Below are 15,515 nucleotides of genomic sequence, written 5' to 3' on the forward strand. Positions count from 1 at the left end.
TTTTTTTCCATTTTTCCATTTTTTCCCCCATAGTCTAGAAAACCCATCTGTATACATGAATTGCAAAAGCATCTAAATAATTGTTAAACATTTGACACCTCGTATTGAAACTGCTTCCCCTGATTATCCAGATCATCTCAAAAACCAAATTAAATCAACCACTGAAATAAGTCAGTGGTCATGGAGTAAATAAGTAACTAAGCATGGAGTAGAAAGGCTCATTGGCACACTGGCTCAGTGAAACACAGTGGTGGGGAGTTCAAAGCCAGGGTTTTATTCTGCAGACTCCCTTCCCTGCATTCATTCTGCAGCAATTGGTCAGGCCACTCATTCTCTGGGCCTTTGCCTTGTCATCTGTAATACGAGGTGTTAAATTCACTAAAAAAATCTATCGGGAGAGACCCAACTCATGTGAAGGAGCCTTCCACCTTTCCACAAGTGTTATCTTCTTATCCCTGGGTTAGTCCCCACTTCAGAGGTGCTGAGGTCTAAAACCATGTGATTCCGTGACTCTGCCCTGTATAGCTGGTCAAATAACAAGAACCAGCACTCTGGTCGGTATGTGCTCTGTGCCAAGCACTGCCACGTGTGCTTTACTTGTGTTAACTTACTTCATCCTCACCACCCACTTCTCGGGCAGGTAGTGGCACCATCTCCATCTTATCACCTGGGAAATGGGGCAGTAAGTAATTTGATCATGGTTCTGGTAGGAGGCAGGCCAGATCATGAGCCTGAGCCACCTGACTCAGGAATCCCTGCCTTTCACTTTCTTATTCTATTGCCTCTGGGTATCCCATCTCTGACGGCAAACGTGATTCCCCGCCGGGTTCCCTCACGCCTTGTCTTGGATGTTGCTGGAGGAGCAGGACTTGTACTGACTGTTGGCGAGGTGCCAGGCATTCTGGCCACACACAGGGACCGGGCCACCCCGTCGTCATGGGGGAGGAAGGTGGGTGTGGGAGGCAGGGTTCGTGTCAACCACAAAAGCTGAATGATGTTTCAGAATAGAATATATGAAATTGGAATTGTCTACAGAATCTTGGCCATGTTAGCCGTCACCCCCGGCTCACTCTAGTGCACCCATGCTCAGTCTCACCAACTTTGTGGCTCTTTGGGAGGTCCAGGCGGAACTGTGTCCTCAGGGTCAGAGTGTCCAGAGGACTCGGTGTATGGCTCCAGGCCACAGCTGTAGGCACCCCAGCATTCTTCCGCACTCCACATTCCCTCTCACTCCCCACCCCATTCTCCTCTGCCTCCCTCCCTCTCTTCTTTGGCCTCTGTTTCCCTTAGCTCTGGGGAAATAGGAAGGGAGGTTTAGTAAGAGAACAATTATATCTTCCTTCTCCCACCTGCTTCAAGCTCTCAGGGAGCAAAACAAAGGAACTTACATTTAGGATCAAGTTGTGCTGAAAAATTTGAAGGAGTTAATTTTAGCTAGGATTTCTCAGAAGTTCCCAGTGTGATAGGGGCTGGGGTTTTTGTGTCCTACAGTGATGATAAAATTGTACCTTCCTGAGGCCTCTTAAAGTGAGTGGGAGGGCCAGCCATAGAGGCTATGGAGACAGAGATCAGGCAAGGCTGATGGGCCTCATTCGACGTTCTTCTAATTCCCTGCCAACATCCAAAATTTAATTGAGAAACAGACGCTGATACTGAAAAGATAACCATCTGCTCCAAGTAAATGCACCGGGACATCTTTTAATTTAGGATGCTGCAAACCAAAGTTAAGAGTCTTGTTCCAGATTCTCTCAAACATACAACCCTTTGTTCCTTCTGGATATTCTGTTGTTTTACCCAATTCCCAGGTGCTCTTGCCATCTGGGTGGGTTTCCACTTAAAGCTAAGGTAATGTCAAGCTTTGCGCTATCTCAGACTCACCTCTCCTTGACTAGGGCTCACCTCTTGCTGTTTCTGGCTTAGCCTGACTCCGGGTAACTGATATTTCTGGGACTCAAATGGAATAATGTGAAGGAAAAGACTGTGGGCCACATTTGAAGACAGTTTGAGCCCACAGCGTGAGTCAGTGGCATTGTTTGTTCCAGCAAAGAAGCAGCACTTTCTAAGCCTGATGAGACCCATTCCCAGGCCTTGGCTATCTGCAGAATCTAAGTGCCCCCATGAGTCCATAGAAGGAAACTTAGTGACCATCAACTCCACCCTCACGTTATAGATGAGGAAATTAAGGGACTCCAGAAAAGTCTTGTGACTTGCCAAGTTGTGGTTTTATCCACCACGCAAGTAAGTTCTAAACTCCTCAGCTTGGCTTACAAGGTCCTATAGGGCCTGACCTCATCGATGCCCATACCTCCCTCACCTTTACTTAGCATGACTTAATGACATTGTTCTGCTGGAGAACCAGGTACTATGTCTGTATGCTGGACTCCAGTGAGCCCCACTCTCCCACCACTGGGCCTTGGCATATGCTCTCCCCTCTCCTCCAAGCACTGCACCCACCTCCACACCCATGATGCTTGCTCTCCTTGGCTGATGTCTCATCCTTCAGGTTCTCAGCTTCAGTAATATTTCATCCGTGGACTCCCCCAGCAATCAGTGTTTCGTGTTTCTTCCCTCCATTCCCTTTACACCCAGGACTTAATCATGCCTCTTATTTCACTTCATTGTAAAGTTGATTTCATTTTCTGTCTGCTTTAGATTGTCCTGGGCAGGCCCATGTTTGTGTTGCTCACCATCATATTTCCAGAACATAGCTCAGTGCCTGGAATATAATAGATGTTCAAAAAGATATCCAGATGAATGGATGGATGGATGGGTGGATAGATGGGTGGATGGATGGCAGGCAAGAAGGGAGGGAGAAATTAACTGACACTGCATCACTAGATTAGAAGAAAACAGTCCTATGACGGTCTCAGGGGTTGGTCCTCGTGTCTGCTGAGTTATACAGAAATCCAGATTCAACTTAGACTTGCTGAGGGCCTGCTCTTTAGCCTCTGTACTCCCCAGTTTCTCCTACAAGATCCCATTTTAGCCATACAACAACCTAATGAGGCAGGAATTTTTACCCACCCTTTGTAGGTACGGAAACTGGGGCCCAGAGACGGTGTGGACGGCAGGCTAGTGGTCTTCCCACTTTCCCCTTCAGGGCCTACCCCACCCCAGAGGGCCCCAGGCTGTGCTCGTCAACCCAGCCCGGGCTTTTGCTCTCCCACTTAGTGAAATTACATTCATCGTAAAGTGCTACTCTGGGTGGTGGTGTTTTGGCTTCTCTTGCTGCTCGAGCTGGCCAGTGTTATTTCTGGCTGATTTATATTTTCCCTTATGTAAGTAAAGAGGGCAGAATGGCTCCAATAAAATTTCCTATGTGTTTCCAGCAAAGGGGTAGCACAGTTGACATATCAAAGTAACTGGGCGCGAGGATAGTCATCTTGTTCACGGAGCCCTCTGCGCGCTCCCGCCCCCACCCTTCACCACCTCGTCCCCTGACACAATTTCTCTGAGATGGGGAGACGTCTTTCCAGCCACACCTTCCTGGTAAAAAAAAGCACCTCAGCCAACTAACACCAGCTAGGGAACAGTTGACGGCAATTACCGGAATATTAGCAACACCAAGTTCTCTTTAAATAGCATTTTTTTCCTGACAGAAGCCAAGACATTTGAAATCGGGCTTAACATTCCATCCATAATTATGCTCACTAATTTTTCCTAAAAAATTCCCAAAGTGAAATGAGTGAGGGTGAAATTGCTGCTCAGCTTAGTATTAGCTTTTTTTTTTCTTAATATGTAGCTGGTGTCACAGCTGTACCATTTTCTCCCCTCATGCACATAAAGTCATATAGTCGGACATGCTTAATGGCTGTTCTGAGGAGAGACTGTGACTTGGCAAACTGGCTGTTGTTCCTGCTTCACACTGTGGGACAAGCAAACAGTGATAAGTGTGTCTTTGGGAAACAGGTTGGCTTTCTGCATCATCTTAATCCCCAGAGAGGGCAGTGTCTTTATGCTCATCCTCATCTGTGTCCTCCGCTGCAGAGAAGCCCCCAAATCCACACATTCTGGATGTCTCTTGCATGGTTCATGACTGTTTTAGGTGTGCAGTATTCAAAACTCCATGGTTACAAAGGAATCTAATTAGAAGACATTTATTGTCTTTATACAGAAATCTGCCATAATAATCCTTTAAATAATAGGCTTAAAAATACAATTTGTATTTCTGGTACTTTAAAAATATGACTTGATATGCAGACATTTTATTTATTTATAACTATTCGGAAACATTCCCATTACATAAAGTGAGGGGAGCTCCGTTTTGACATGTAGATTTATTTCTGCCTCCTTTAGGAATGTGTTCCATTTTATACTGTGAAAAAGACAGTGCTTGGAACCTACCTCTTTTCCACTGTTCTCTGCAGCCATTTTTTAAAAAATGAATGTTGTGCATATTTTTGAAATGGGAAGAATTATCTTGCTGAGTTCCCACTGTATCAAATGGCATTCAGAGATCAGAGAGGGGTTGACTTATACCTCTCCCCTGGCTTTCCTCTGCATGAGTACCGGGTTCTCTTTGAAAGTGTGAGCCTCCCTGAACTCAGAGAGCTCAACAGGCTCAAGGAGTTTATTGCTGCAGGACTTGGGAGGTGGGGTCTTAAACGCAGACACCTCTGTTTCTGAGGAGAACCTCTCCTTGTCTCTGGCACAACCAGGATGACCTTGATCCTAAAGAAGATGGTAACCCTGGTAGCCCCTTGGGGATCATCTCTGGCAATACCTTCCACACTTAGACTTGCATGACAGTCACTGAGGGTTTGCTGAAATGGTTTCCTGGGCACCACCCCAGGATGCTGGTTCAGTAGGTCAGGGTTGTCCCGTGAACTTGCATCCTAACCAGCTCACAGGTGATGCCTACTGTGTGAGCACCATGCTTTGAGAGCCACTGCCTTAAAACATTGAGACCAGGTTGCAGGTGCTGTTGGAAAGGTTGCACAGGCTCTGCCAAGCACAGGTGGGTTTTGAAGCCTGGTGTCCATAGAGTATTGTAGGGAAAAGAGTAAAATTGACCCAGTTAGATTCTACCTCTTTCAGCTTTATTTGGCACACAATGGAACCACAATTTTAACTTTCCACATTTACCATTATTTTGTGTGATTTGGGTTTAGAAGGAAAATGCTCATGGTCCAATTTTCTAGGAACCAGAGAGGTTATGTTACTCCTGGATTACTCCAAATACTGGTCATTTTTTAAAGCTGCTTTCTTAAATTATAATTTACATACCATGAAAACCACCTGTGGTAAGAGAACAGTTCAAGAATTTCTAGTAAATTTATATTGTGCAACTGTCACCAGTCGTCTAGGGTTAGACCATCATCCCAAAAAGTTCCCTTAAAATCTTGTGCTTTTTGTGTATTGTGAAATATGTTAACAACATGTTCAAGTACCTTTCCAATGAATAACAGTATTTTTGTTTAATGAAAATATGTTTTCATTATTTTAGACCTAATAAATAGGTCGCAGGTCATTTCATTTGTCATTGGTTAGCCTTCATAGAGATGTTTGTGTGCAATTTGCCTAAAGTGGAATAATTCAACCAGTGAGTATCAGAGCATCTACTGTGCCAAGTGTTGCTTTGCCATCTCTTAAAATAATGCTTCATATGTGTACTTCTCCTGGTTTAAAGAGTTCTTCAATAGTTTATTTTAATTTCAACATCCATCATGTGCCAGGAAGTGCAAGAAAGGATGTAAAGATGAATACTACATTGTTCCTGCTTTCAAGGGGCTCACAGCTCTCGGAGATGAGCCGAAAGTATGAGCTAATAAATATAATATGAGTCTATAATTAAGTCCCTCATTACAAATTTGAGAATGGCAGGGTAAACAAACAGCCTTAAATCTTATCATTTTGGGGGCATGTACTGAGTGGCTGTCTTGCTCCAGAAATTGGCTTCAGCTGAACTCTGTCATTCAAACATGATGTCACATGAGGACCTTATCAGAGACAAAACCTTTTCTGTAGTAAATACTGTGACCAGAGCATCCCAGTGAAAGGATATAGTTTTAACCATTTGGATCCCAACAATGAATGATGCATCATCGGATGGTCTGAGTTTCACAATGAGAATCAACAGTGGACTTTGTCCACAAACACCTGCCTATAATGCATTAAGTCTATGGTGGAGCTCACTGAAGAAACAGTTCCCTGTCTCATTGAAAGGATGGGACTTACACAGGAAGAATTAAAGCAGATGTGCAAAGAAGCCTATGGTAAAGTTCTAAATTAAATGTCATGCCAGAACATCCAGCACAGACAGTAAATGCTGCGGGGAATGAGGCTTGCTTCCCCCAAAGCAGGATTGCTGAATGCTTCTACATCATTAGAGGTGGGCAGAGCACAAGGGGGCGTTTCAGAATGTTGGCTTAAACAAGATAAATGCCACCATAACAGCGTGACATCAAGGTAAGGGAGGCTTTCTTTCCCGTCATATATTTGGACTTGATTACCATTTATCTGTGTTAACTCAACTTCCCAGTTTAAATTCACTGCATAGAAAATAGACTGGATCATATGGGAAGTGGAGAAGGCCTGCCATTTACTAGTTCTGTCGCTGCATTTAATGGCGTTCAGTTTTTTTAGCTTTCCCCATTTGTGACAGAAAAACAAGGCACTTGAGTTTCTTGGAACATTATTGATAATCTTTGGTATGACTGAAATAATGTCACTTGGTAAGAAAAATGGACATAAAGCTAAAAGCAAAAATACTTTAACTTTAGCAATTTCTCGTTTGCTTTTCAAAATGCAGTCTTTCTCTTAGTTTTCCACACTTTTGAGTTGGGCATGATTCTGTTTATCTACTCTCCTCTAAAACGTAGTCCAGTTATGAGGAACACAGGAGAAGGGTCTTTGCACACCACCATCCTCTCTTTCCTGGAAGCTGCCGTAGTTGAGAACCATGGGTACACCCCTGCAACTAGGGGGCCGTGTGACTGCTCTTCCCTATATCTAATGACCTCTGGTTTCGAACATTAGGCTGGTCAGAGAGCAATGTCAGTCGCACTTCTCCTCCATGGCCAGCACCAAAGGCAAGCAGTCCAAATGACAGCAGTCCTGCACTGAAAGGTAATGCAGTGTTCTCTCCCCCTTAAATGATAGTTGCCTTTCTTTCCATGGGCCTAACATGCTTTTCTGTATTTCTTTACTAATTTCCATTTGAGCACCTTAGGTTCAATGTATAAGGGTGGAGAGTTTTGCATGATCCCAGAAACTAACATTTTGACTGTTTTTCTGGTTCAATGTCCTAATTCATAATTCCCTTTATCACATCTAATGAGGAGGAATCACACATCTGTCTCCATGTGACTGGGTGCTCCCCAAGATTGAGTGGCAACAGCAGGGGAGGAAAGACCATTGAGGTTTGCAGTCTTCAGCTGAAAATACCATTGCCTCCACCAGACAAGGCATTTGATTAGTGCTTTTTGCAAAAAGCCAGGTGTCTTCGTTGTCAAAAGAGGGCCTTTCAAGCTGGTGAAATCTGTTCTCTTTTGAGACAGAACATCTGCCTGCCTGAAGATCTCGTCTGTTTTTGCAGTTCACTTGCTCTCTGCCTTTGGTCATCACCCACTCTCCCTGTGTTGACCACAGGAAGTTAAAGGAAGTGTCTATTCTGTTATCATCAGAAAGCATTCCCTTGATGTTCTTTGAGGTGTTGTGCAATTAGTTGCACCTGGTTTTCCCTCCGACAGCGACAGCGGAGGTCTGGGGAATGTAAGGACTGCCCCAAAGTGCAGTCACCTGAGGCCTCACAGCAGGGCCACACCCATTCTCGGAGTGCAGCAGGGCGGGGGGGGGGGGGCGGAGGTGAGCAATTGAGCCTGTAGCATAGTTTCACTGGCACTGTCTCTAAGATGTTTTGATATTCTCTATCAAGAACAGACTAATCCTCCTAAAATGGGCTTGCCCCATACAATTTCCTTGTGTGACCTCCTACATAACCAAAGACAGACAAGTTGCTCCCTTTTTTTTTTTTTTTTGATTATTTCTCCTCCACCCCCACCAAGCTATATTGAGATCTCTGAGGTCTCAGTTTTTCATATCAAAATAAACCAAATGTTTTGGGGGCTAACTGCACACAGTATGCAGTTTATGTTACATAGTAGTAACTTTCGTATTACTAACTAGTCTTGCTTGCAATAGCTTATCTCTGTAATAGATGTATTGTCATCTCATAAAGTAATACATCTATAAGAGATTTTGAGGAAGAAAAGACAAAGGGGGGAGAATCAGAAGTATAAAGTGATGAGTACACTCTCTTAATGTTTTTAGTGCCATTTTAGTGGAAAGGTCAAAGGTTCTGTGTATGTGGGTATAATCCGATCAGTACTCTCCATCACTCTCATATAACCACTTTTATTTAGCAACTTGTCCTACCAATATTTTTTGAGACTCTTTTCAACCAGATGGCCAGCACATTCCTAGCTACTCTCAGCTAGAAAGAACCTGTCAGAGACATTTTCTTCATGCTTTTGATACTCCCACCTGTTGGAGAAAGAAAAAAAGCATGGGTCACCTAAGCCAATGAACCTAGATTCTCATGTGGAATGATTTATAGAAAGAAGAGCCTCCAACTTATTTAGAAATCACTTGCATCAGGCATTTTTTTGAAAATGTTCTCATCTGGAAAGTAATTGGGCTCTAATCGTGCCACTCAGCAAGTTAGGGCAAATAGTTTGGTGAAAAGAACAGCTGAAGGTAGTCCTCCACTGAGGCTGGAGTGTGAGGTGGTGGGGGTGATACAGAGCCCAGTGGGGAAGGGGAGGCACATCCCAGGCCCTCTTCCTCTGATGGCAGAGGGTTGAAGAAGGCAGTGACCTTGAGAGAAGAAGGGCAGTCAGGCTCAAGTGCCAACCCCACCTTCTGGACCTGCTACTTGGAAGGCTGACAAGAGTGACCACAGTCGTCCTCTTGACCCAGCAGATTTGACAAGAGTCCTCCAGTGGACACTGGAAGGCACCTTGCCTCCTTAGTCATTCAGTCTGAGTTCTGAAATGAGTCTGATACTTCCCGAGGTTGGGAAGCACAGGGTCTGGGATCTCAGGCAGCTCTGTGGGGTTTGGTCATCCACTGGGTGTGGGGGCAGGTGGGGTCAACATGAGGGCTCACTGTTCACTGGGCTTTATCCAACTGAGCGCCTTCCCTTTTCAAGATGAACCTGGACCCACCCACGTGCAGGCTGGAGAGGTGGGTGTTTGCAGGGTGGGTGTGCTGATGCCTTCTCTTCTCTCCCCAGAGCCTGCCAAGGCTGCCTCGGACCTGAATGCCTGGTTCAGCCTCTTTGCTGACCTCGACCCGTTATCAAATCCTGACTGCTGTTGGGAAAACCGATAAAGAACATGAATTGCTCAATGCATGAGTCTGCGCCTCCGGGAGGGAGCCCACAAGCAGCGGCTCCTCCTCCACACACCACAGGGCTCGCAGACATAGGAAGCGATCAGTATGCTGTTTTAATATTTCTGTGTCATTTTAATAAAATGAAAGGGTCCAAGGCCCTGTTTATATTGGTATAATTATTTACTCTTATTTGGTATAAAGGGTTTAATGTGTTTCCTACGTGGACCTGACAGTACAAGGCTGCCTAGGAGCGGTTTCCAGGCCGGCCGCACTCCTGCCGACGTCTGCATGGTGGCTGCGGATGTGTCCGCGGGCTACTGTGAGGCAAGTTCAGATCGTAAACCTAAACCTACGTTGTGTTAGGTTCGAAAAGGTGTCCTGCAGCCTCAGAGGCAGCAGGAGGCTAGTGAAGCTTAAATGCCTCCTCTTGTACCCCTGCCTCTGTCCTCCCTAGAAGGGGGCTGCAGGGACACTCCCTCTTCCTGCCAAGCCACCTTCCAGCAAGCTCTGGATATAACTCCCGCCAACCAAAGACACTCCCTCGCCCCCTGCCCGCTGGGCCGTGGGCTCTCTCGCGGGGCGGAGGGGCTGGACTTGAACTCTCCGCACAAATCTTTCTATGGACAGCAGCCATATCTGCAGATCCCACTGTCTCCTTTAGTCCTCTACACGGCTGGAATTTAAAAGCATGTATTTCTGGAGCTCCTTGTGACATTAACTGTTTTTTGGTTTGTTTTTTTTTTTTAATTAAACGGAAAAGAGATTTGACATGCAAAGTCAAGTTAATAAATGAATGTGTTGTGGGAACTCAGCGGGGAGGTGCTGTGGGTGTGGGGGCTGGAGAGGGACGGAGAAGGATGGGTCCCACCTGCTTTAAGCTGCCGGCGTGGCCCGTGCACCCCTAAATACGCAGCGCGGGGAGGAGGACGTGGACGCTTGTTGGAAGCCCGTGTACATGTCTTTCCCTAGGCCGGGTGTCCTGAGTGGGGCTGGGTCCATGACTAGCCAGGCTTTGGTTCTTCATGCTCAGCTGGGCCAGGGAGGTGTCTGCTGCGCTCCTACGGCCTCATTCCCTGGCTCTGAGAGGGTCTCCTGGAGCCGCTTCCCCAAACACACAGAGACACTGGGCGTGCCTCCTCAGCTCCGGGATGCGTGGCCCTAACAGCAGTCACGTCCTCTGCAAGACAGCCTGGGCCCGGCGACCTGGCCTGTGAAAGGCGTTTCCTCTTCTGTGCGGGAAGAGATGCTGGTGAGTTGCGGCTGGAGACTCTGTTCACTTCCTGGCCAGGCCAGCACAGCTGTCCACGGGGGTCTCGTTTGGTGGAATCTCACTGAGCAAATTCCTCAGCCTGGCACTCGTGCTCGTTGAGGCCTCACCTCGTACCGTCCCCTTCACACACAGGAGGGCTTGCTCATCCCTCGACCCCCTCAGCCTGTGCACTGCTGCCCACTCCACCCGGGATGCCCCCTCCCCTTGCCCTCAGCCCCCATCACGGTTACCCACCCCTCAGGAGCCTCTGCAGACCCCATCTCCTTCACAGGGATTTCTCAAAGCGCAGCCCGTGGTTTTCCTTTGAAGACCTGCCCCTTATCTCTCCCTGACAATTCCCTCCCTGTCCTCCCAGCTCCTCTGAAGGCCTGTGCTGTGTCCATCTGCCTCTGGCCATGGATGCTGCAACCCCGGATAATCGAGTCTGTCTTTCCCAGGTAAGCAGCACCCTGGAGTCGCCTTGTAAGCACTGGATTAATGATTGCTGAATGGAGCTGCCCTGGTTGGAATGTGGAAAGCCTCATAGTTTCATCCTGGGTCACATTTGTTTGCAGCCGTGGAAACCCACAGCAGTGCAGTAAGGTGACAAACAGGCTAGAGGCCCAGGGAACTGGGTGGGGAAGAGGGTGGGAGGGCAAGGGGTGTGGGCTTCTTCTCTGTTGGATGGATCACTTTAAATACTCACAGGTTGCATTTTAAAGTTGACCTGTGGATGAAGGGGAGAGAAGGATTATGGTCATTGGACAGGCTTTGCTACAAGTTATTTTTTTAAAAAAAAAAAAGCATTTTCTCCCTGAATTTTCTTTATATTTTTGTTTAAAAAAAAAAAAAGGTTCAATTCCCTTCCCCATCTGCAGTCCACTTGGCCAGGCTCTTGATCCCTCTTGACAGGCGTGTTTTGATCTGGGCTCACACAAAGCCCCTTCGACCACCTCTCCAGTTTAAGGAGAAGCAGCTGCTGCATGATTCTCTTTTAAGTGGCCTGTGTGCTTCCTCTGGGGCCCACCTGGGGGACGGGCTGTCTCTGGTCTGAAGAAGGCGAAGGTACCCCACCCTCTTCACACCCAGTCTTGCTTCTCCCTCATTTTCATCCCATGTTGCGAGGCCAGACTGAACCACAGTGGCACTATACCCTCCTGGGACACTTGAGAGCACCTGCTTCCTTGAAAACTCGCTGCCACTGGAGGTGCAAGTCCCCCTTCTCCCCTCCCTCGGCCCCAGCCAATATAGAAAGAATATTCAAATTTAAGGGAGGAAGCCAGAGACGTTTCTATTTCTTCCTTCCTTCTTTTCCCAGCCAGCACAGGCTTTGGTGCACGTTGTAGATTCATTACTTTCAAAATATAATTTTAGAAACGTCAAGTTGATTTTGAGTGCTGGGAGAGTGAGAAAAGCCTCTGTCAGCTTCAGAATTAGAAAGGCACCAACATAGAAAGAAGCAGCACTTATTGTCATTGGAGGTTAATGCCCAAGGAAATGTCATCTGCTTGGAGCTGGCCATCCAGGGAGCCCGGAGTTGCCAGATGGGGCTAGCCTTCCTGCGGTGGCCAGGGCTGACACTGGGTGTGGAGTGGCCTAGCCCTGTGGGTCGAGATGGCACCGCCAGACCTCTCCTGCCCTCTGCCTGGGCTTCGGCGCCAGGGGCTGGCTAAAGGAGCTCCAGGCTTTCCTCCCTCAGAGACCCCTCCCCAGGGCCGACCCACCCAGGGGCTCGGGGCTAACTATTTAGCATTACTTGGGTAATTTTGATTTTGCCAGTGTATCAAAGTTGCTTCTGTCCTTGTGATCAACCAGTGTCCTCCAGACAGGCCGTGGTGGTTAATATGCTTCAATTTAAACCATCCCCCAGTCCTGTGACTGGCACCACTCACAGTGTAGTGACGTAGGTCTTTCAGCTTTGTTGGAAAATAGATTTCAGCTTGGAGTCAACTCCAAATAATTGGCAGTGGCTGCCAAGAATTCTGCATTGAGAGGGATTCTGATAAATGAGTGATGTGTGTGACGGGTACAAGGCAGGGAACAGCGACAACAGTGCTGTATATTTACCAGCACCACATTAGAACTTGCCTTTCGTTTGGCTTTTAGATTTAATGACTTCTTTTTCTCCTTCTCCTTCTTTCTCCTTTCTCTTCCTCCTCCCTTTCCTCTTCTTTTAATAAAAAATAGGATTTAGCAACACTGACAGAGGGGCATGCATGAATGAGAAAAGCAGAAAGTTCAAAGAACGTATCATTGCTGACACCTAATTCAACTCAAACTCAATTAAACAACAGCAAAAAAAAGTTGGGGTGGATATATTTGTTCAGGTAACTAAAAAGTCCAGGTGTAGGTTTTCAGGCATGGCTGCATCTAAGGGCTCGAATGATGTTCTCAACAGTTATCCCATCTTCAGCTCCCAGCCCTGATTCCCTGTGTCGCTTCATCCCAACAGACTCATAAGGAGGCCAAAAGGCCACCAGCGTCTCCAGCAAAGTCTTGATTTGAGTCTGTCTTGGGTTCTGTGTCGGGGTGGAAAATGGGCTGTTTGCCTAGCTTTTCATGAGCCTATCCCTGGAGCTCAACCCTCAAGGGCTGGGAATGGAGAAAGGATAGTTCCTTAAGGAAAACTAGGGTGCCATTACTAAAGAAAGTAGGAATGGATCTTGGGCAGGAGAATGCAATAGCAATCCACTCTAGTTTCCACTGGAAAGACTTTGAGGAGACACTGTGTCATGTTTCCAGAGAGGTATGGAGTGAGCTGGCCTAAAGAGTTTGGATGTTTTCCAAACCCCCACCCCCCAGGGGGCACTTTTGAGGCCACCCCTGGCACTGGAGCTGGAAGGCTTTGTGCCCTCAGTGGCCCGTGGAGAATCCCTACTTGCAGCTGTCCTATAGCTGACTTCAGAGAAGTCAGAAGGGATCACAGAACTCTTTGCATTCAACCGTTCATATCCAGGTGAGGAGGCCAAGGGACCCAAGGGATGTAAAACAAACCTATAAGTTAGTGGGAAACCAGGACTAGAGCCGATGCTGCCTGACTCCTGGGCCAAAGTTTCTTTTACTTCAAGATGTTTGCTGGAAACTTAGAGCTGAGGTTTTAGATCAATTATGAAATAAACTCCTTGGAGACAGAATCTAGGACAGTAATATAGAGCAGTCGTTAGAGTTTGGGTTCTGAAGCTGGACAAATCTGTGGTCAGACTGAGGCTGCACCAGCTCTAAGTCAGGAACCCTCTCTGAGCTTCTGTTTTCTCACCCATATATAGGGACAGTAGCATTCCCTGCCTCTGTGGAGTTATTACAAGGACTGAGTTGATGCCCCAAGACTTAGCATGGGGCTCCCACCCAGCAGCACACAAGTATGGCCAGCTAGTGTCACAGAAAGTCAGTCGTCTGGTAAACACTGTTAAAGTGGGAATGGGAGGCTGCTCCCTCCCTACGACCTTCCATAAGGGTCTCCACACTCCATCTTGTCTCCCCATCGTGAACTCATTCCTAAATATAATGAGGATGGTAGAAGATAGGAGGGGACTAGAAAGTCTAATGAATAAGTTGCCCCTAGTTTTTCCATAAACCTGGACAAAACTCTGTGCTAAGACTAGGAGGGATGAAGTGGGTTCTCTGCCAGACAAAGGGGACACACTGCAAAACTTACCAATTTTTTTTAATTGAAGTATAGTCAGTTACAATGTTTCAGTTTCTGATGTACAGCATAATGTCCCAGTCATGTATGTGTGTATATATTATTTTCATATTTCACATATTCACTTTTATATTCTTTTTCATTAAAGGTTATTACAAGATATTGAATTCCCTGTGTTATACAGAAGAAATTTGTTTTTTATCTATTTTTATTATAGTGGTTATCATTTGCAAGTCTCATACTCCCAAATTTATCCCTTCCCACCCTATTTCCCCTAATAACCATAAGATTGTTTACTGTGTCTGCAAGTATATTTCCATTTTGTGGATGAGTTCTTAGTGTCCTCTCTTTTCTTTTTTCTTTTTCAATTCCACCTGTGAGTGATATCATATGATATTTTTCTTTTTCTTTCTGACTTCACTTAGAATGATGATATTCAGGTCCATCCATGTTGTTGCAAATGGCATTATTTTATTCTTTTTTATGGCCGAGTAGTATTCCATTGTAGAAATATACCACAGCTTCTTTATTCAGTCATCCATTGATAGACATTTAGGTTGCTTCCATGTCTTGGCTATTGTATTTAGTGCTGCTATGAACACTGAGGTACATATACCTTTTGAATTAGAATTTTATTCAGATATATGCCCAGGGGTGGGATTGCTGGATCATATGGTATGTCTATTTTTAGTTTTTTGAGGAGTCCCCATACTGCTTTCCATAATGGCTGTACCAAGCTACATTCCCATCAGCAGTATAGGAGGGTTCCCTTTTCTGCACAGCCTCTCCAGCATTTATCATTTGTGGACTTTTGAATGATGGCCATTCTGACTGGCGTGAGGTGATACCTCATTGTAGTTTTGATTTGCATTTCTCTGATAATTAGTGATATTGAGCATTTTTTCATGTGCCTATTGGCCATTTGTATGTCTTCATTGGAGAGTTTCTTATTTAGGTCTTTTGCCCATTTTTGGATTGGGTTGTTTGTTTTTTTGTTATTAAGTTGTATGAGCTATTTATATATTCTGGAGATTAAACCTTTGTCAGTTGCATCATTTGCAAATATTTTCTTCCATTCTATAGACTGTCATTTTGTTTTGCTTCTGGTTTCTTTTGCTATGCAAAAGCTTATAGGTTTAATTAGGTCCCATTTGTTTATTTTTGCTTTTAAAACTTGCCAATCTTAAAGGTAGTTTTTAAATGAACCACTAACCAGAACACTGATCAAAAGAAATTGAGATGCAGAGTGACTAGAACTCTTACACATTGTTGATGGGAAAGCAAAGT

General features: G+C 45.7%; 1 protein-coding gene across 10 annotated transcripts in view; it reads left to right on the forward strand.

Moving 5' to 3' along the window:
- The window catches only part of ICA1 (islet cell autoantigen 1), a 141,761-nt gene extending 131,657 nt beyond the window's left edge, over positions 1-10,104 (forward strand). For 8 of the 10 annotated variants that reach the window (XM_014557494.2, XM_032483947.1, XM_032483946.1 and 5 more), the window contains 2 exons: positions 6,979-7,068; positions 9,236-10,104. In XM_014557494.2, coding sequence (XP_014412980.2) covers positions 6,979-7,068; positions 9,236-9,333 — 188 coding nt within the window. In that variant the 3' untranslated portion in view covers positions 9,334-10,104. The remainder of the gene's footprint in view (positions 1-6,978; positions 7,069-9,235) is intronic. The other 2 variants (XM_006182574.2, XM_032483949.1) reach the window with 1 other exon arrangement.
- The last annotated feature ends 5,411 nt before the right edge of the window (positions 10,105-15,515 follow it).

Source organism: Camelus ferus, chromosome 7 (genome assembly GCF_009834535.1).
Source record: "Camelus ferus isolate YT-003-E chromosome 7, BCGSAC_Cfer_1.0, whole genome shotgun sequence".
NCBI classification, from domain to species: domain Eukaryota; kingdom Metazoa; phylum Chordata; class Mammalia; order Artiodactyla; family Camelidae; genus Camelus; species Camelus ferus.